Source organism: Ceratotherium simum, chromosome 24 (assembly GCF_057802395.1).
Source record: "Ceratotherium simum simum isolate JZ-2026a chromosome 24, ASM5780239v1, whole genome shotgun sequence".
Taxonomy (NCBI): Eukaryota; Metazoa; Chordata; class Mammalia; order Perissodactyla; family Rhinocerotidae; genus Ceratotherium; species Ceratotherium simum.
Genome location: NC_141923.1, coordinates 14,672,534 through 14,693,851, shown reverse-complemented (window position 1 = coordinate 14,693,851; position 21,318 = coordinate 14,672,534). Strand labels below are relative to the sequence as shown.

General features: G+C 38.8%; 1 protein-coding gene across 5 annotated transcripts in view; it reads right to left on the bottom strand.

Moving 5' to 3' along the window:
* The window catches only part of TTC7B (tetratricopeptide repeat domain 7B), a 248,951-nt gene that overhangs the window by 172,263 nt on the left and 55,370 nt on the right, over positions 1–21,318 (bottom strand). For all 5 annotated transcript variants that reach the window (XM_087448059.1, XM_087448057.1, XM_087448056.1 and 2 more), the window contains exons 4-5: positions 18,204–18,334; positions 2,438–2,559 (exon numbers count right to left, since the gene is read on the bottom strand). In XM_087448059.1, coding sequence (XP_087304185.1) covers positions 2,438–2,559; positions 18,204–18,334 — 253 coding nt within the window. The remainder of the gene's footprint in view (positions 1–2,437; positions 2,560–18,203; positions 18,335–21,318) is intronic.

Below are 21,318 nucleotides of genomic sequence, written 5' to 3'. Positions count from 1 at the left end.
AGAAAAAGATGTGCCTCAATAATTTCCATCTCTTATTGCCAAACTCTTCTCTAATGCATTTTCTTATCCCTGAAAATCAGTCAAACCCTGTCCATTAAATCCTTCCAGATACATATTTTAAAAAGTGCAGAAAAACAAAAAAGGAGTGAGATGACAAAGGAGCAAACACATCAGAAGACGGAACTCTGAGAAGCCACTGGTGCTCAGGGGCGGCAGCTACCTCCATTGATACCGGCTGTAGGCGTCCACTGACAATTGACCCCTAAGTGCGGCTCTGGGGCCCTGAGCAACCCACTGGTCTAAGTCAGGCAGCCCTGAGAGCAGTTGGCTTGCCCAAAACCTTCTACTGGTTTCGCTCCTTTCATCCATATTTTGTGGTCTCATAACTGGCCTCACCACTACCTACCCAAAAGTAAGCTCTCGTCACTGTTGCACAATCTCAGCCTTTAGAACACTGCAGCTGTCAAGAACCCTCTAGAGTAGCTGGCCCAACCCCACCACTGGTCTTTAGAGCCCAGAGAGAAGAGTGAGAGGACATGAAAAGAGGAGAAAAGTTTTCAAAGTTATGCAGTCTCTTAACTTTGGCTACGTCAATGGGACTCTCCTTGAACCCGGGTAAAATAAAATGAGAAATGAGTCAGTAAGTAATTCCGGCGTGTAATTCATCAACGCGTGCAAATCTCTCATCACTATTATTTTTTAGTTGGATCCAGTGGGCAGCCAACGGTTCAGGGCAGGAGGTCAAAGCCCAATAGCTCTGCTTCTCCCTCCTCAACGCACAGCCTTCAAAGATGAAAATGTGTCACCCACCCCACCCTCATCAATCTCACACAAAGCATTTTCAATAGAAGGTATTGGTTTGGCACTCCTGAGAGCCCAAGGGAATTCACTCCTGCCTCTGGACTTGCACATAAACCACATACACTCACAGGTTGGAGGGAGGGAGAGCAAAGTTGGAGGCTCCTCTGTGATGACCACCATAGAAGAAACAGATCACTGGAAAAATATTCCACATTCCCTCCCTTCTCCCGCTATTTAAAACAGCAAAGAAAACAGAGCTCAAAACTCAGCTTAGGGGACATGCACTATTGCTCAGATGATCTCAATCAGTGGCAGATGAGATCAAACTCAGGAGCATCTTCGTGTCAAAGCCACCGAGCCATTCAAACCTTGGGGTGTTTTTTTTTTAATTTTATTTATTTATTTTTTCCCCCAAAGCCCCAGTAGATAGTTGCACGTCATAGCTGCACATCCTTCCAGTTGCTGTATGTGGGACGCGGCCTCAGCATGGCCGGAGAAGCAGTGCGTCGGTGCGTGCCCGGGATCTGAACCCGGGCCGCCAGCAGCGGAGCGCACGCACTTAACCGCTAAGCCACGGGGCCGGCCCCCTTGGGGTGTTTATTGTGGCCTGTTGTAGGCTATGCCGATCTGAACCAGAGGCCTTTGGAGCACATCAGGCCTTCTCCACAAACAGTTTAATATGATTTGGAAAATAAGCATTGACTCCCAACAAATGGAAAATGGATGCATGTGGCTCTAGGCCACCAGGCAAATGAAATCCCACTTCCATGAGCTACACCCCAAGGTTTGAAGCTTTTAAAAATGAAGAGGGAGCGACTCCATTGTTCATTTATCCAAAGGCTGGGACTTGTGTCCCTCTGTGGTTCAAAGCACTATTTAACTATTCCTAGAGGAAGGGGAACAGGCCTCTAGGGGCCTCCCACGCACAGCCTAGGAGGAGCTACAGAGGAGCCAGACACCTACTGTTGGTCTTCATGCACATCTATCCTGCAGCACAATGTCAAAACAAGGGACAGCTGAAGAGATTTGGAACAGAATCATCGCATTTCTCATAAGAGCAACACAAAAAGGAAAACAAACATCAAATGCATTAGAGAGCTATCTATCCCTTACGTTCAGGCTCTCAAACTCTTTTCAAAGGCAGCTCAAGTAGACAGTGTTCTTGTGTGGCATCATAGCCACACTCACTTTCATAAGAACCATCTGAGATGTGGCAAATCCATTCCTCCTAACTGATCAGCCATCCAAAGGGAGATGATCCTGGGTGCCAGGGTTTCCAATTCATTAACTTTTCCCCCAACGAAGAGGTGCAGCCCGTGCAGTACCACACCCATGAGGAAGGCAGCATAAAGCACAGCCCCATCAGATGCACCCCCCTGCTCTCGGTGCTCCATACTTGTGACTCATATTCACATAGGAGCCCTCCTCCCTCCCTTGTCCCCACTTCAAATCTCATGAGAAAGTGAGAGAGCCGGGTGGAGAAGAGACCAAAGAGCCTCTGTTCATTCTTTTAAAAAATATTCCAATCGTTCATATTTAAAATTGCTTTATTATGATAACTACACTGGAGACAGCATTATAAGGCTTTCTATTTTCCTTCTTTAGGAACTTGATTTAAAAAACGAAGAAGGCTTACCCATTTTTGAAATAGAGGACATGGGCTCTCTGAAGTCCTGTTTCTAGGAAAAAACCTAGTTCTTGATCGTGGGGAGCAGGGCCAGGCTTAGGACTTCTGTTTTGAATATTAGAAAGTATGACCTAGAAGGGGAGAAAATTGGAAAACTAATCAGATCCACATCCACGCCTACTTCCTTCAAACCCTATCTCTAAGTGTGCCACACAGCTTGAAAAATCAACTTCCTTACACAAACATCGGTGCATGGGCACTGGTGTGGAAGTACAAGGATTGGAGAAGCAGAGAAAATGACTCCTACGAGACAGGGAGCAACCAAGCAACCCAGGGGCACGCATGGCCCTCCTGGCACCAAGGGCTGAGGAGTGAAGGGCGCTGACGAGTGCAGGGTGCCAGGAGAAGCATTAGAGGTGGAATAGCTCTGCCGGATGCCAGGATGTTGACAGAGAGGCTGAGTGACACAGAAGCAGGTCCCAGCAATGGGCAAAAATAGTCGTCATCCACCAGTGGCCTAGGTCGCTGATGAGCAGACTGCAGCTTCAGCCCTACACAAGCTTGATGAGCTCCAAAAAGAGCTGAGAAGTGTGGTGATTGGCACTGGCTCAGAATTAACCAGAGAGGGCAAACTCTCCAGGCTTCAAAGCTGAGGCCTGTGGTCTGGGCAGCAATCATCTATTCTTAAGGGGATTGCTGAGAAAAACAACCTAAGCTCCCTCTCGCCCAAAACCTGACAACATCTAACGAGGTTTTAAAGGTTTAAATTTTTAGCCCTGCAAGAAAGACTGCCAACTAATCAGGAGAAAGACTTGCAAGTTGAGTGGGTTATAGTGAAGTGTAAACACATATCTACTATTACAGAGACTACTCTCTCTAAACTCACAAGTCAAATAAAGCGTTTATCACCCAGAAGCTACTTGTGGCCCATTTAAAAACCATACAAGTGTTCTCCAAACACGCTGTCCACATTTGCTGAAAGTCAGCAGCTCTTCAAAGATCCAGCTGTTAGCCAAACCCAAAATATTCTAGCAGTCTTGACATGATTCTCCAAATGGAGTTGAAGAAATCGCTGGTTCTCTAACTCACGAGCTTTGGGAAAAAGAGAAGTAGAAGGCAAACAATGAATGAGATGTTGTGGAATGATATCCAGGTGGGCGACTCTTGCATTTGAACTACATCCCAGTATCTTATCAAAACTGCCTGGCTCCTTCTCAACTCAGTACTTGGCTCTGCAAGTGCTAAGAGGGAGCTGTTCCCCCTACCTCTGGGAACCGTGATTTTTGGGTCTACTGCAGGCTCCTCCCCGACCCATCCTCTGCGTGTCAGAGATGCAGAGTGCATCTAGGCACTTGTCCTTTCTCTGTTAAGCCGCTCTCAAGATGATCTCATCCATTCCTCTGAGCTTCAAACATCATCTATATGCCGCCAACTCCCAAATTTATAATCTCCAGTCCAGACTTTCTCTGTGTATTTCCAGACACACATATCCAAGTATTTCCTTGACATCTCCTCTTGGAGTTGGACTTGGAGGTCCAACACTGAAACTTTTAAAAATTATCTTTCATTTGCTTTTGAGAATAGTTTTTTAATTTTAAAAAATGCCATGATTATTTTAAAGCAAAAACAATTCAGTACTGTACAAAAACGAAAATTAAAAATCGTCTCAAAATTCCACTACACAGAAATAACCAGTTAACATTTACTGAACAATAATCCAGATAACTGTGTATACATATGTATCAAGAGGAGAGAAAGATAAAAATCATTTTACAAAAACTGAGATTGTGTTATATATGCTAGTTTTAAATTTAAAACATTACATTTAATTTTAATTAAATTTAATAGGACAAACTAAAGTGTGACCAAAGTAATCACTCAACTTCATAAAAATGTGGTTTTTTTATACACAGTTCATAAAAGGTCTCTCTAAATAGAGTTAAAAATATATCTTATATTTATTATATGTATGTATGTATATATATATGTTATGTATGTGTGTGTGTGTGTATATATATCTATATACATATAGAGAGAAAGAGAGAGAGGGAGAGAGAAAGCAGGTCACTCTTTTACCCACATATTTCAACTTTATACATGAATGGACCCATGATAATGAATGGACCCATGATAAAGATGAGGAAGTTAACATAGTCATATTATCTTCTATTTTGCCTTCTCCTCAGTCTCCTATTTTTGTTATATTACTATTTTATATTATCAAGGTTCCTAATAATTATGTTCTACCCCATAATTGTTTCGCATCAGTTCTATATTAAAATGCATTCATTGTTTCTTGAATTCTTCGTTTTGAATCAATTCTTGGTTGGTAGAATATTGCCAAAAAGGGCTCATGATGGTATAGGCCCTGAATTCTTGTGTGTTTGAGAATGTCTGTCTCTTGCCTCTTTTCCTCTAAACCTGACTGGGTATGACATTCTGGATTTCACACGTTTTCTCCCTCGGAACATGGCAGATGATACTCCAGTCTTCTGACACTGAAAGTTGCTGTGAAGAACTTAGAAGACAGCCTTACTGTTCTCCCTGTAGATGATCTGCAAAGCGCAATTCTTTTTTCCCTGAAGTCTAGATAATCTACCAGGAGTTGTTTTGCCATTCATCACTCTGTGTTGGCTGTTCTTGGAACATAGCATGAACTCTCAATCTACAAATTCAGATCTGTGGTATAAAATAATGCACTGGAGTCAGGCTGCCATTCTGGGTTCAAAGCCCAGCTCTACCACTTTGGGCAAGTCACAGCCTCTTTAAACCTCGGTTTTCTCATTGGTAAAATGGAGATGGCAACAGAACTTTTCTCTTAGCATAGTCCTATGGACTGAAGGAGATAATGAATGGACAGAATACTTAGCACAGTACACAGCAAGTGCTCAATATAGTTTTACTTTGTTGAAGAATTTCTCTTTGATTATATAATTGTATTTTTTACCTATTCCATTTTTTTTCCATTTTCTTTTTCAGGAATACTAATTGTGTGCACCATCTTGATAAATGTAGCTTTGTAGTCGAGTTTAGAGACCAGACCTTCAACTTTGTTCTTTTTCAAGACTGTTTTGGCTCTTCTGGTCCCGTGTATTTGCATTTTAATTTGTGAATCAGCTTGTCAATTTCTGCAAAAAAGGCAGCTGAGATTTTGATAGGAATTGGGTTGAATTTGTAAATCAATTTGGTGAGTATTGCCATCTCAACACATTAAGTCTTTTGATCCATTAACGTGGGATATCTGACCATTTATTTAGGTTTTCTTTCATTTCTTTAGGCAGTGACTTGTAGTTTTCAGGGTATAAATTTTGCACTTCTTTTTATTATTCCTATGTATTTTAATCTTTTTGATGCTATTATAAGTGAAATTGTTTTAATTTCATTTTAAGATTGTTCATTGCTAGTGTATACAAATAAAAGTGATTTTTGTATGTTGACCTTCTATCCTATAACCTTGCTGAAATTGTTTATTAGTTATAATAGCTTTTGTGTGTGAATTCCTTAGGATTTTCTGCATATGAGATCATTTTATCTGCAAATAGAGATAGTGTTACTTCTCCCTTTTCAATCTGGATGCCTTTTATTTCTTTTTCTTGCATAACTGCTGTGTCTAGAACCTCTACTAAACAGAAGTAGCAAGAGCAGGCACCCTTGTCTTATTCTTGATCTTAGGAGGAAAGCATCTACTCTTCCCAGTTATATATGTTGTTAGATGTGGGTTCTTCATAGGTGCCTTCTATCAGGTTGAGAATGTTAACTTCTATTCCTAGTTTGTTGAGTGTTTTTATTATGAGAGGGTGTTGGACTTTGCCAAATGCTTTCTCCGCATCTACTGAGGTGATCACTATCATGTGGTTTTTGTCCTTTATTCTATGGATATGTTGTATTATATTAATTTGATTTCCGTATGTTAAATCAACCTCGCACTCCCGAAATGAATCTCACTTGGTCATGGTGTACAATCCTTTCTATGTGTTGCTGGATTAGGTTTGCAAGTATTTTGTTGAAGATATTTGCATGTACATTCATAAGAGATAATAGTCCCATAAAACGAGTTAGGGAATGTTTTCCTCCTCTTCTATTTTCTGAAAGTTTTTATAGTATTGCTATTATTTTTTTCCTTAAACTTTTGGTAGAATTCACCAATGAAGCCTACTTGACCTGTAGTTTTCTTTATGGGAAGATTTTTAAACTATAAATTCAATTCTTTAACAGATGTGGGAATATTTGGGTTATCTGTTCCTTCTCGAGTGAGCTTTGATGGTTCGTTCATTTTCAGGGAGTTTGTCTATTTTGCATAAGTGATCAAATTTATTGGCATAAAGTTGGTCATAACTTCCCCTTACAGCCTTTTAATGTCTGTGAATCTATAGTAGTGTCTTCTCTTTTCTGGGTATTGATAATTTGTGTCTTGTCTTTTATTCTTGTTCAATCTTATTAATGGTTTATGAATTTTATTGATCTTTTCAAAGATCCATTATTGGTTTCACTGATTTTCTCTACTGTTTATCTGTTTTTTATTTCACTGATTTCTTTCTAATCTTTATTATTCCCTTTATTCTGCTTGCTTTGGCTTTAATTTGTTCTTCTTCTTCCAGTTTTGTGAGTTGGATACTTACGTCACTGATTTGAAGTTTTTCTTCCTTTCTAATATAAGCATTTAATGTTATAAATTCTTCTATATATTTTGTTTTATATCTTTTGAAGCTTTATTATTAGGTGCACACACCTTTAGGATTATAATGTCTTGTTGATGAATTGACTCTTTTTATTATGTAATATCTCCCTTTATCTCCTGTAATATTCCTTGTTCTTAACTCTGCTTTCCAATATAATACAGCTACTCTAGCTTTGTTTTGATTATTGTTTTCATGGTACATAACTTTACTTTTTGTCTACCTATATGTTAATATTTAAATAGTTTTCTTGTAAATAGTATATAGTTGTCTTGCTTTTTGTCCAATCTGAAAACCTCTGCATTTTAATTGGGGTGTTTAGACCATTTATATTTAAGGTAATGATTGACTTGATTGGAACTATCTTGCTAGTTGTTTTTTATTGTCCCATATGTTCTTTGTTCCTTTTTTCTCTTCCATTCTGCTTTTTTTTTTTAAATTGATGATTCCATTTCATTTCCATTATTGACTGGTTTTTTATGTCTTTTTTTCTTATTTTTTAGTGGTTGTCCTAGGGTTTACAATATAGCTCTTTATTTATCACACTCTATCTTCAAATAACATTATACCAATTGATATATAGTATAAACACCTTAAAACAATATACTTCCATTTCCTCCCCTATCTTTGTGCTATCGTTGTCACACATTTTACTTCTATGTTATAAATCCCACTAGTTTTGGTTTAGGCAATTATCTTTTAAAGAAATTAAAAATAAGAAAAAGTATTTTAGGGGCCAGCCCGGTGGCGTAGTGATTAAATTCGCATGCTCCGCTTCAGCAGCCTGGGGTTTCGCAGGTTCGGATCCCAGGCACAGATCTACATACCGCTTATCAAGCCATGCTATGGTGGTGTCCCACATATAAAGTAGAGGAAGATGGGCACGGATGTTAGCCCAGGGATAATCTTCCTCAGCAAAAAGAGGATTGACAACAGAGGTTACCTCAGGGCTAATCTTCCTCACCAAAAAAAAAAAGAAAAATTCTTTTATATGTACCCTTGTTGTCACCATTTATAATGATCTTCATTTCATTGTGTAGATCTATATTTTCTTCTGCTTAAAGAACTTTAACATTTTTTGTCATGCATGTCTGTTGGCAATGCATTCTCTCAACTTTTGTTTGTCCTAAAAAGACGAAAAGTATTTTGTCTTCTTTATGAAAGATGTTTCAGAATTTTTCATCCAATACTTTAAAAGTGTCTCTCCAATGTCTTCTGGCTTGCATAGTTTCTGATGATAAGTCTTCTGTAACTCTGATCTTTATTCTTCTGTGTTTAAAGTTTCTTTTTCTCCAGCTGTTTCAAGATTTTTGTCTTTGGTTTTCAACAGTTTAACTACGATGTGTCTAAGTATGTGTTTGTATTTATCCTGCTTAGAGTTCTCTGAGATTCTTGGATATGTGACTTGCTGTGTTTCAGTAATTTTGAAAAATTCTTAGCCATTTTCTCTTCAAATATTTCTTCTGTCCCAGTTTCTCTCTCCTTTCCTTCTGGGACACCAAATATGTGTATGATATTTTTCCCACAGCTCCTGGATGCTCTGTTCTGTTTTTTTCCCCACTCTTTTTTTTCCTCTTTGTGTTTCTGTCTGAATAATCTCTATTAACCTATCTTCAACAGAAAGATTTTTTTCTTAGCTATATCCAGTCTTCTAAGAAGCCATCAAAAAAGTTCTTCATGTCTTATATTGTGTTTTGTTATTTCTAGCATTTCAATTTTACTTTTTTATATATTCCATCTCTCTGCTGAAATTCCTATCTGTTCATGCATGCTGTATATCTTTTCCAGAATATCCTTTAACAAATTACTCATGGATATTTTAAAGCTCCTATTTGATAGTTCCAATACCTGGGTCATTTCTGGGTTTGGTTTTGTTTATTTCTCTTCACAATGGTTTGTTTATTCCTGTTTGTGTGTGTATGTATGTGTATCTCATACTTTTTATTTTAATGCTGATGACTGTATATAGAAAAACAGACTGAGGTAAATACTACTTACACCTGAAAATGGGTACCCCTCTTCCTTTATCAGGCTGTAAGTATGGCAGATTGAATCAATGTAGTCAGTAGTTGAGCTGGGGCTGTGTTTTGTTATTTCTATAGTTACCCCCAATGCACCACAGACTTCAAATTCCTCCAGCATTGGGCTGCTAACTTGTGCTTACTGTGGGGCCTGGGATGCTAGAGGGTTCTCCTCGGTGTTTGTATTCCACCCTCAGTTTTTGGCTGTTCCTGTATGCTTGTGTTACAGAGGGGGTCTCTCTCCATACTCATGCCCCTTTCCCGGGAGTATTCTGCTGTTGCTTGTAACTTGGTGCTGTGTTTGTTATGTGGCTGGTGGTGGGAGGGGGAAATTCTTGGTTCTCCTGGTCCAGCCTCAGTCTTAGGAAGGGTCTGTACACCCAGATCTCAGAGATGGGGCTCATCTTCAAGGATCCCTTTCTGTGCATCTCCCTCCTAGCTCCTAGAATGCCTTCCTGGGACAAGAGCCACCTAACTTCCACCCCCCACCCCCCACCCCAGGATACCTCTGAGCATGATTACACTCCTAGGAGTCCAGGCTCCACCCAAAACTGAAGTCTCTATTATCAACTCATCTTAATAAATGATGTCATCAACCCAGCTGCCCAAATCAGACATTGGGGAGCAAGCCCTGACATCTTAACACTCTCACATCTAATCTATCCCTCTTAATTATTTCTCAAATTTGTCTGTATCTTCATCTAAGCTACCAGTACTTCCTGTTAGATTTCTACAATAGGCTCCCAAATGGAGTCTCCACATCCTCTCTTGCTCCTTTATTCCCTTCCACTCTCAATAAACCGCCTGCATAACTTTTTATAACACAATCTGGATCATGTTACTCTTATCCTCTTTCTCATATCTCAGGTATCAGCTTGATTGTCACCTTCTCAGGAAGGGCCTTCCCTGACCACCTAACATAAAGCTGGCCTGCTTCTATTATTCTTTCTCACAGCATCCTATTCTATCCCTTCATTGCATTTACGAATGATTTTTTTTTACTTGATTATTGGCTATTTTCCTCCACTGTGTTGCATCCATAAAGTCAGGGGCTACATCTATTTCATTTACTAATATATATATCATAATATATATACCCAGCATCTACTGCAGTGTCTGGTGCAGGGTAAGCACTCAAAATATGTAGTAAATGAATGAATGAATAAATTTGCAAAGCCAATCAGACATGCAGAAAAAGGGCAATAAGAAAGTAATCTACTATGCATTAGGCACTATGTGGGTACACAGGCTATCTCATTTATTCCCCCACAAAAACCCACTGTTACACACTATAATCCTCTCTTTACTGAAGGGGAAACTGAGACTGCTCCATTGAGCCAGTTGCCCAAATCACATGGCTAGCAAGTCTTAGAGCTGGTGCTGACACCCAGGTCCACCTGACTCTGCAATCCAGTTTCTCCCCCTTTGTCCCATCAGTCTGTGTTTGCTTGCAGAGCAAAGTCCAAAAGACAAGAGGTCAGGGTTGCCAGTATGAAGCTTTAGGTTATAAATGGGAAGAATGGGAAAGACACAATGGGGGAGGCAGAGGGAATAATTTAGCTCAGGGTTTACTCTGAAGTCTAAGCACGTGGGTTTAATCCCTTCCTCACAAGGAGCCTCTAACACATGGGCAGGAGCATTGTTTGGCAGTGTTGAAGCCACCACTTGCTCTGTGGATAAACACTTGCCTCTGAGAAGACTGCCAACAAGTATCCTTAACAAGTGCAGCCTGCTTTTGCAAAAGCACACACCCAATGACTGAGGAAGCATGATAGCAAGGGGCAAGGGGCCAAAGATGTTAAGTCAAAAGACCCAGGTTCAAGGTCTGGTTCTGACACCCCTCACCATTTGCGGACTTAGGACAATTCCTTTGATCTCTCAGATCTTGACTGTCTTCATCTGTAAAATGGGGATAATAATATCTACCTCACATGATCGTTATGAATTGCAAACGAGAAACTTAATGAGCATATAAACATTATAATCCTTAATAGAGATATGTTAAAGAGTTACTTTCAAATAGGAACAAAATAAGAATATTTTCCACCACCTTTGTTTTTTAACATTGTTTTAGAAAGTCTGGAGATAGGGCATGAGAGAGAGATAAGATGGAAAATATTAGAAAGGAAGAAAACAACAACAACAAAAATCATTCCACTGCCATATACTCATATTCTTAGAAAAATGAAAAGAACCAACTCTCTTTTTATAGAGGAGTTCAATATTGTTGCTAATAATCCTACACAGCTATCCTTGTCAGCCTTCAACATTCAGCTCAGGCGTCATCTCTTTCAGGAGCCGTCCCTGAACTTCCACACTGGTGCAAGACCCTTCTCTGGGCTTGTAGAGTTCTCTGAGTGTCCCCACCCAGGCACTCTTCACACTGGTTATGGACCTGTGTCCTCAGGAGATCCTTTCCTAAGGACATGCTCTGTGGCTCATTCATTCTAGTGCCCCTGGTGTTAAGGACAGTGTGCAGAACATCAAAGGCACTCAATAAATGTTTGTGTAATTGAATTAAAGAATCAAAAGCATTGTTGTATGTCAAAATGCAATGAAAAAAATAAGGATCCTATTTACAAAGCAACACAAATAGAAAAGATCTGGGAATAAAATAAATCTACCAAAATCTGTAAAACAAAAAGTCTTGAAAACAGAAAGAGATATCATGGTCATAGATGAGTGAAGACTAAATATAATTCTCCAAGTTAACGTATAGAGTTAACCAAAATTCAACCAAATCCCAATAGGATTTTTCTTGAACTCAACAAAATTATTCTAAAATTCATCTAGAAGTATCAACAGAAAAGGACAAAGGATATTCTGAAAAATAAGAGGAATAAGTAGTTACTAATCCTTCAGAGGTTAAAACCCATCATACAAATACTTATTAAACATGTCATATTGGTGCAATATAAGACTAGCAGAACAAAATAGGAAAACCAGAAATTACCATTGTACCTAAAATTTTATTGAATGACTTAAAATACATGACAGAAAATATGATAAAGAGAGATAAGATCATCTTCAAGTGGCACTGAAATTTGGTAAAAACATTTAGAGTCATATCTAATATCATACACCAAAATAAATCCCAAGAAGATTTGGAAATTAAAAATTTTTTAAAAAAACATGGAAAATGGTTGAAAACTTTTCAAATCCTAGAGGAGGTTTATCCCAATATTTCAACTTTAAAACAATAAAGTAAATGTAACAAAAAAGATAATCAGATTCAACTATACACAGATTTAAAATTTATGAGCAACTTAAAAATAGAAAATTACCGATTGGGAAAACATTCAGGACAAATATGATAAAGAGTTAACACATTTATGATATAAACACTTTATTTAAATTGTAAGAAAATCACTACACTCAAAAATTGGACAGAAAGTATAAACAGACAAAAAAGAAATATAACAAAGTTAAACATAAAGTTACCATATGACCTAGTAATTCCACTCCTAAGTATATACACAAGAAAAATGAAAACCTTTGTCCACACAAAATCTTGTAAATGAATATTTATAGCAGTATTATTCATAATAGCCAAAAAGTGGAAACATTCCAAATGATGTGTTAAAATGATACATGGATAAGCACAATGTAATATATCCCTACAATGGCATATTATTTAGCAATAAAAAGAAATGATGTACTGATACATGCTGCAACATAGGATGAATCTTGAGAACATTATGCTAAGTCAAAGAAGCCAGTCGTAAAAGATCATGCATTGTGTAGTTCTATTTATACGAAATGTCCAGAAAATACAGATCTATGGAGACTGGGGAGATTGGAGGTAAATGGGGAGTGACTGCTAATAGGTACAAGGTTTCTTTTTGGGGTGACAAAAATGTTCTGAAATTAAATATTGGTGATGGTTGCACAACTCTGTGAATATATTAAAAACCATTGAATTGTACACTTGAAATGGATGAATTGTACGGTATGTGAATTATATCTCAATAATGCTATAATTTTTTTAAAAAAAAGAAAAGTAATATAACTAGTAAGCAAATAGATGGAAAAATTTCAACCTTACCGATAATGAAAGAAACGCAAACTAAAACTGCAAGGTATCATTTTCACCTAGCAAATGAGCAAAATAACTTGTATACAATAGCAACCCAGTCAAGATTGCAAAGCAACCACTATCCTCCTGTACTGCCAAAGGCAGATGTGAGTACCACTTGTAGAAAGCAATTAGACACACTATGTAGTAACAAGAATGGTAAAAATGTCTCCACTTCTGGGAATTTGCCCTTAGGAAACAATGCAGAACAGGGGGGAAAGCTTGGCGTTGCAGCATTATTTATAACAACAGCTTATCCCCAACAATAAGTTAATTATATCATAGAGGCCATCCACTTGGTGAAATATTATATAGCCATGGAAACACTTTGAAGTCTTGACATAAGGTTGAGTGAAAAATGACAGATATAAAACTCTTTAATGCTGTAAAATTATAAGGGCGAAGACTGACCGAGAATATACAAAAATTAAAATTAGCTACTGCTCTTTTCTTGTTTCCAGATTTTTCTCACTCAGCTGTAAGTGTGTTAGCCTCCCATCTCAGTCAGTCAGATGGAAGGCTCCAAGTCGCTGCCTGGACAGTTGCTTGACAGTTTTTAAGGAAGTATTTATTCAGATGTACTACATTAAGCTTTGAACTGTAACCTGCTGCGTTGGCTTGACTGAAACGATGGGGACTGGAAAGGGGGAGGGAAGGAAGATCTGTCTTTTCTTCACTGTCCCACATTTTAAAGCCAAAAGCACAGCCACAGGGACTCCAGAGTCACACCCTGCCTTTCTCAACAGCGGCACTGGGTACTTTCCTAAGACCCAGTTTGAATTCCGGTTTGAATTCAAGACACACAGTAAACTTAATCTAATCCAGTTCGCATCCAACACTTCAGCTATGTCCCTGCAAGGTCTTCCTGGAGGGAGGACGTAATCAACTCAAGTATGACCATGCTGACTGGTGCACTCCTTGATGAACAGAGGAAATCTGGGCTGGGCCCTGCAATATTTGGGGACCAGCTGTTTCTTCTCAAAACTTCAGCACTAAACAGCCCATAAAAAGTCTACGGATGTCCCATAACTTAGCCTTAACTTCTTTTCTAAAATAAGGTGTAAAGGAATGAAAGGTCAGCAGAAGGTAAAGTTCCACCCTGGCACCGCTTCTGCTCAGGAAAGCCATAACCAGCTGGTTGGCTGATGCACGCAAAGGACAGAGACAGGATGATTTCATTTGCCAAAAGCAGGGCTCATGTTATGATAGTCAAGGATGAGGTCATCTTTATTCCTATCATTGCACCACTAGAAGCTCCTTGTGGGGCGGATAACTTTATTTACTGTTGGCATAATGCCACCATCTGAAGATAAACTAATCAAGCCCATCCTCTGTCATTTCTAATTCTATCTGCTGTAATTTGATTTATTTGATTAAATTATTCTACGTGCACAATTTTAGAGGTATCTTTTATTCCCCTTCAGAGAACAAGCTATCAGAGAAAATTAGATGTCTCTGTAACTCTAATATAACAAGGACAACACTAAGCAAATATTTAATGCACACGGCTTTCATATATTTAGACTGTCTGTGGCCCTGCCTCCCGTTTGGAACAAGCGGGGAGAATGACACATGGAAAGCTCCTAGCATACTGGCTGGAAAGCACTGGTGGCTCACTGGTTCTCTATTCCCAGACAAATCTGGCAGTATTAGCCCCACCATGAAAACGGGAAATGACTGGACCAAGGGCAAACAGTCAGGAGGGAACAGGAGTCCAGAACCCAGATGGGATACGGGGACTCCTGGCAAGATGTTGTCCCATTAGCTTCTGCACAAGAAAGGGAAAATCAAATTCTCCTGAAAAAATTACTCCCTTAACATTCCCCTAAAAATTCTTTAACATTTTAAATAAAACAGTGTGTTTATAATGGTCCAGATTTTTATCTAAATATTTGAAATCTTCTCAGGTTAGGAAAGATCCCACTGCCAGGTGACACAGGAACAGATAACAACACAAAACTAACATTTACTGGGTGCTAACCATATACTGGGAAGTACGTGGGTTAACCCATTTTATCCTCATGACAGCCTTATGGCAATTATTATTGCCGTTTTCCAGATGAGGATCCTGAGGAAGCACAGAGAGGCTGAGTATTGCCAGGATCCCAACACCAGCAGTCGCTGTACTGCTGTGCTCTGCTGCCTCTCACAGCTTAAGTTAGCCGCCTCGAGGGGAAGCCAAGGTCAGCCTCCTCTCTGAAGAGTCAGTGCCCTTCAGGAAGCAAACAAATCTAACATCACTGAACATACCCACTATCAGAGAAACTCAGAGAATGGGGTGCCTCAGAAACACGAATTGTTGGCTCCAGATGATGAAAAAACACAAGCCACAATACTCCAAACTGTCCTCAAAAGTTCTCAAATTTTATTCTTGCTGGTGAGTGAAGTTAAGAGCCAACACTAATAAATAAAATGCCAAAAGGTCCTGGCAAACAGAAGTTTCTTCGCTATAGCATGGCCAGGAAATGAGAGGAAAACCACGAATGACTGCCTCCGCCCAGCAGAACAAGTATAGGAACAGAGCATGTGGGAGTTTCTATGACCCAGAAAATCAAAGCACTGTTTACCTAAGCTTGCCCCAGTCTTTTACTTCTTTCAGATTCTATTTCCCTAACACTTCTGTTTTCAGTTTAGCATAATTCTTAAAAGTCACTTAAGTTAAAAAAATAAAGAAAAAAAAAGCCAAGCAAGTATCTTCTGCATAGTACCATTATCTGGCCTCATAAAAACCCCTGAACTTCCACCTAGCCCAGCGGTCACTTAAGGAAGGTCATTTTTCCCCTAGACTTCTCATCAATCAACAAATAATTTCTTGAGCACCTAGTACAGTCAAAACAGATGTTTGGTTCATTCAATCTCTCTCTCAATTCAGTCTCTCTAATATCCCAGCTTGCTGGATCTGGGGAGGCCCACAGTGGTTTCCTACAAAGGAAAACTGATACTGGAAAATCACAGCCAGAAATGTGCAAGCCATCTACACATCCTGAGATTGAACCCTGAGCTGAGGCTGCTTCCCCATGCTACTAAGAGCTCCCTTGGGCAAATACTTACTGAGCTCCTTCTATATAAAAAGGTGCGGGAGACTACACAGTTCTGTATTGTTTGCAGCAGCCTGGGATAATGAAGTGAGTGATCGCTGAACTAAGTGTCAGAACAGTTGAGTTCTAACCCTAGCTTTGGCCCTAACTTCCTGTGTGTCCTCCCTTTCTGGGCCTCCATTTTCTTCTCAAAGTCTAACATCCTATAATCACTGTTTCCCCAAAACCACAAAAAAATATTTCTTTTAAATACTATGATTAATTGAGTCTCTCTGGTGGTCTGGCTAAAGAAGCCAGTGGGGAACAGGTAGCTATAAACGAACACGGCAGGAAGTACATCCAGATCTGCCAATTCCCTCGTCATTAAAGATACATGTAACAGATGAACCTCCTTTCCCCCAGCCAGGAAAAGCAGCCCCAACACGATAGGGCTGAACAGTTGGAGAGTAAGGTGCAAAAAAAGAGCCCCTAATGGCAAGGGCTGTGGGCTCAATAAGAAGAGCTTAGCTGGGGTAAGCAGACTTCTCCACTGCCAAGCACTAGCTATCAAGGAGGCAGACAGTGAAAATAACGTGGATTTTAAAAGCAAGCTGCATGACCATTTCTCTAAAGATCATATCATAAATTCTCAATAACAAAAAAATTCCTTTCTCATAGCAGCCTTCTGATAGAACAACATTTTGGCAAGATGGTCGAATATCTTCCTAAATTCCCAGACATCGTGAACCATGATTTATAATCCATTCTGGTGGAGAACAGGTCCAATGCCACTCCCATTGTTCTCTCCACCTGTTCTCTGTGGCTCTCACCCTACTCTCCCTGCCCCTTAAAAGGCAATTCTGATCTTCATCACACACATCAACACACTATGAAAATATTTACAAAAAAAATTACTTCCAGTCTGTACACTTCTAAAATAATGAAAACTAACAAGATTTTGGTAGTCCCTCTCTATTCTAATCCTTAAGGAAACAGAGAACCCATAAAATTGATGGGAAACAAGACTTTGATCATTTTCAAAGTCTCACGGGATTTCTCATCATTTCAAACTATCTCACAGGATACACCTCTGGGTCTGAAGGGGGAAATATCAGTGTTAAGCCTTGGTTAGAACTCCAGGAAACTCCACTATGGGCAGAGATAACTAGGAGCTACCATTATTAGTAAAAATTAGTGACATTTACCAAGAATTCAATATGTTCCTGAATCTGGGCTAAGCATCTTTATTTACATGACCTTTTATAATCCCCACAAGAACTCCATGAAGTAGGAACTATTATTATGCTCCTTTCACAGACAGGAAAACTGAGGCAGAGAGGTGAGGAACTTAGTAAAGAGTAGAGCCAAAAGTCTTTCGGCTCTACTCTTCTAAACAGACAAGTTGCCCACACCTCGCTGGCGCCGTTCCACTTCCAACTTCCTCTGGCCGTGGGTGTGAGCTCAGGGCCTCTCGTTCCCTCCCTCTCTGCTCAGGTGGCCCTCTTGTCAGTTGCTGGTTTCATTCCACACACCATCAGCAAACCACTGATTGCTGGGAGAAAACCATCCCAGATGGTCTCAGGGGATACCCAACCTGCTCCAAGCAGGTCAGTTGAGAATCCCCAGCAGACCTTTCTCATGACCATCAAGGTAAAGCCTCCCAAACCCCAGAGGTCCACACAAGTACAAATGAAGCTCAACCCATTTTATACAGAACAAGAATAATTAGCCACTTCAGGGCACCGAGGGTATAAGCAGATGCATATTATCATTTCTGCTCTGAGGATGTTAACATGCTTCCCAAACACTGACCCATCTATTTTCACAAAGTGCCACCATCTCCTTAGCATTAAAGAAGATAAGTAAGGTTTTGCATCCAGAGGCACACAGGCTGAAGGCTTTCCAGAGGTTGACCACAGTTCTGTATGATCTGATTTGAAATTTTTTTAAATTATCAACTGGAATGAACACACAGTCCTCACTTACCTTTTCTATCTCTTGGAGGTACAGGAGTGCAATGTCCCCAGCTTTCTCATAACACGTGATAACATCCTGCTCCCGGTCCACATGGAGATTACTGGTAGAAGAGGAAATAGGCAACTTCTCTAAGCAAAGTCCTAAAAAAATCAAACATACAAAAACTGGGTGAGTTGTTTTTCCTGGGGCTTAATTTTTTAATATTGCTCTAGGGGGCCAGAAAATCTTGACAGTAGTGTTAGTGTTCTGATTTTGTTCATATTTTTCAGTTTTTTGGCTATTCTTAGTCCTTTGCATTTCCACATAAATTCTGCTTGTTAATTTCTAAAAAAAAAAAGTTGGCTAAGATTTTGATTGATATTATGCTGAATTTATAGATCAATATGGGGAGAAATGGCATCTTAACAATATCGAGTTTTCTGACCCATAAACACAGTATTTCTCTTCATTTATGTAGGTCATCTTGAACATCTCTCAGCAATGGTTTGTAGTTTTCAGTGTACATGCCTTGCAAACCTTTTCTCAGATTTACTCTTATGTATTTCATGTTTATTATGCTGTTGTAAGTGGTATTGTTTTAATTTCAATTTCCTTCTCTTCATTGTTGTATATAGAAATAAAATAGATTTTTGAATACTGATCTTGTATTCTGTAACCTTGTTAAATTCTACTTATTAGTTCTCCTACTGTTTTTGTATATTCCATCAGAATTTCTAAAGACAATCATGCTATTTGCAAATAAAGACAGTTTTACCTCTTCCTTTCCAATCTGGATGCCTTTTACTTCTATTGCCTTATTGCACTAAGAACCTCCAGCACAATGGTCAGAGCAGACATCCTTATCTCATTCCTGATCTTAGGAAGAAAGCATTCAGTCTTTCACCATTAAGTTTGATGTTAACTGTGAGTTTTTCATAGATGCCCTTTATTAAGTTGAGGAAAATCCCTTCTACACCAATTTTGCTATGAGTTTATATCAAGAACAGATGCCAGACTTTTTCAAATCCTTTTTCTGTGTCTATTGAGATAATCATATGGCTTTTTCTCTTTTACTTTTTTAATCTGGTGAATTACATTGACTGGTTTTCAAATGTTAAACCAAACTTCCTCTCCTGAGACAAACCCCATTGACCATGATGTATTATCCTTTTTTATATCATTAAATTTGATTTGTTAAAATTTTGCTTGGAATTTTTTTCATCTATGTTCATGAGGAATATTTGTCTGTAGTTTCCTTGTAATGTCTCTGTCTGGTTTTGGTATTAGGGTAAATGCTAACCTCATAAAATGACTTGAGAAGTATTTGCTCCTCTTCAATTTTCTGGAAGAGTTTGTGTAGAATTCTTATTTTGTTCTTAAATGTTTGGTAGAATTTACCAGTGAAGCCATTTGTGGAAAGCTTTTTAACTACAAATTCAATTTGTGTGATATAGGATTGTTGAGACGATCTCTTTCTTCTTACGTGAACTTTGGTAATTTCTATCTTCCATTTCTTCTGAAGTGTTAAATTTATTGATACAGTGTTATTTATAGTATTCCCTAATCCTTTTAATATCTGTAGAATCTCTAGTGATGGCACCTCTCTCATTTCTTTTTATCCTGAACAGTCTGGATAATGGTTTATCAGTTTTATTGAAATTCTCAATAAACATCTTTTGATTTCATTGATTTTGTTTTCACTGATTTTTCTCTGTTGTCTTTCTGTTTTCTATTTCACTTATGTCTGCTCTGATTTTTATTATTTCCTTTCTTGTGTGTACATTTGATTTGATTTACTCGCCCTTTTCTAGTTTGTCAGGGTGGGAACTAAAGTATAAATGTGAGACCTTTTTTCTTCCCTAATATAAGCACTTAGTTATAAATTTCTCCCTAAGTACTGCTTTAGCAGTATCCTACAAAATTTGATACGTTGTGTTTTTATTTTCATTCAGTTCACATAAATATTTTCTAAGTTAACTTTTGATTTCTTCTTTAGAAATGTGTTATTTCGTTTCCAAATACCTGGGAATTTTCCAAAATCTTTCTATTATTGATTTCTAAACTAATTCCATTATGGTCTATATAGTGAAGGGCTAAGTGGGCGTGGGATGTTCAAACTCTGCACATTCCAAAGAACTGTGCCCTTGATCAGCTCCTGGGAGAGAACTTCTAAGCCCTTGGAGTATCCTATCTGATAAGGGTATCTTTGTATATCTGGGGTCTCGGGCCACATCAGATAGCTACACTTACAGTGAGATTTATGGGCCACACTATATCAGTCTGACCTCTGGAGGGGCTGGAAACTGAATAATTAAGGTCAGTTCCATGGGCACTCCATGCCTACATAACTGACCCCCAATAAAGACCCTAGACACCAAGGCTCCAGTGAGCTTCCCTGATTGGCGATACCCCATAAGCATTGCCCCACATCATTGCTGGGAGAATTAAGTCCTGTCCATATGACCCCACTGGGAGAAGACCACTGAAAGCTTGAACCTGGTCTCTCCTGGACTCTGCCTTAAGCACCTTTTGCTTTTAATTTTAATCTGTAGCCTTTTGTTGTAATAAACTGTAACCATGAGTATAATAGCTTTTCTGAGTTCTGTGAGTCTTTCTAGTGAATCACTGACCTGAGGGTGGTCTTGGAATCCCTGAGACAGACCAGAGAACATACTTGAACCCTTCCAATTTGCTGAAACTTGTTCCTGGCCCAGAATATAGTCAATCTTGGTAAATGTTCCATTACAGTTGAAAAGAATGTGTATTCTGTTGTTGGGTGGAGTGTCATATAAATGTCAATTAGGTCAAATTGGTAGATTGTGTTCTTCCAGGGTTTTATATCCTTACTGATCATCTGTCTACTTGTTCTATCATTTATTGAAACAAGGGTATTCAAGTCTCCGAGCAGAACCGTCAGTGGTTGCTTTAGGGTTTAACTTATCCCCGTCTACTTCAAATGATATTATACCACTTCACATATAGTATAACACTGTTGCAATTGCATACTTCCATTCCTCTCTTCCCAGTCTTTATTCTCTTATTGTATACATTTTACTTTTACATAGGTTATAAATCTCACCCTACATGGTTATTATTTTTTTTTTTAAAGATTTTATTTATTTTATTTTTTGCCCCCAAAGCCCCA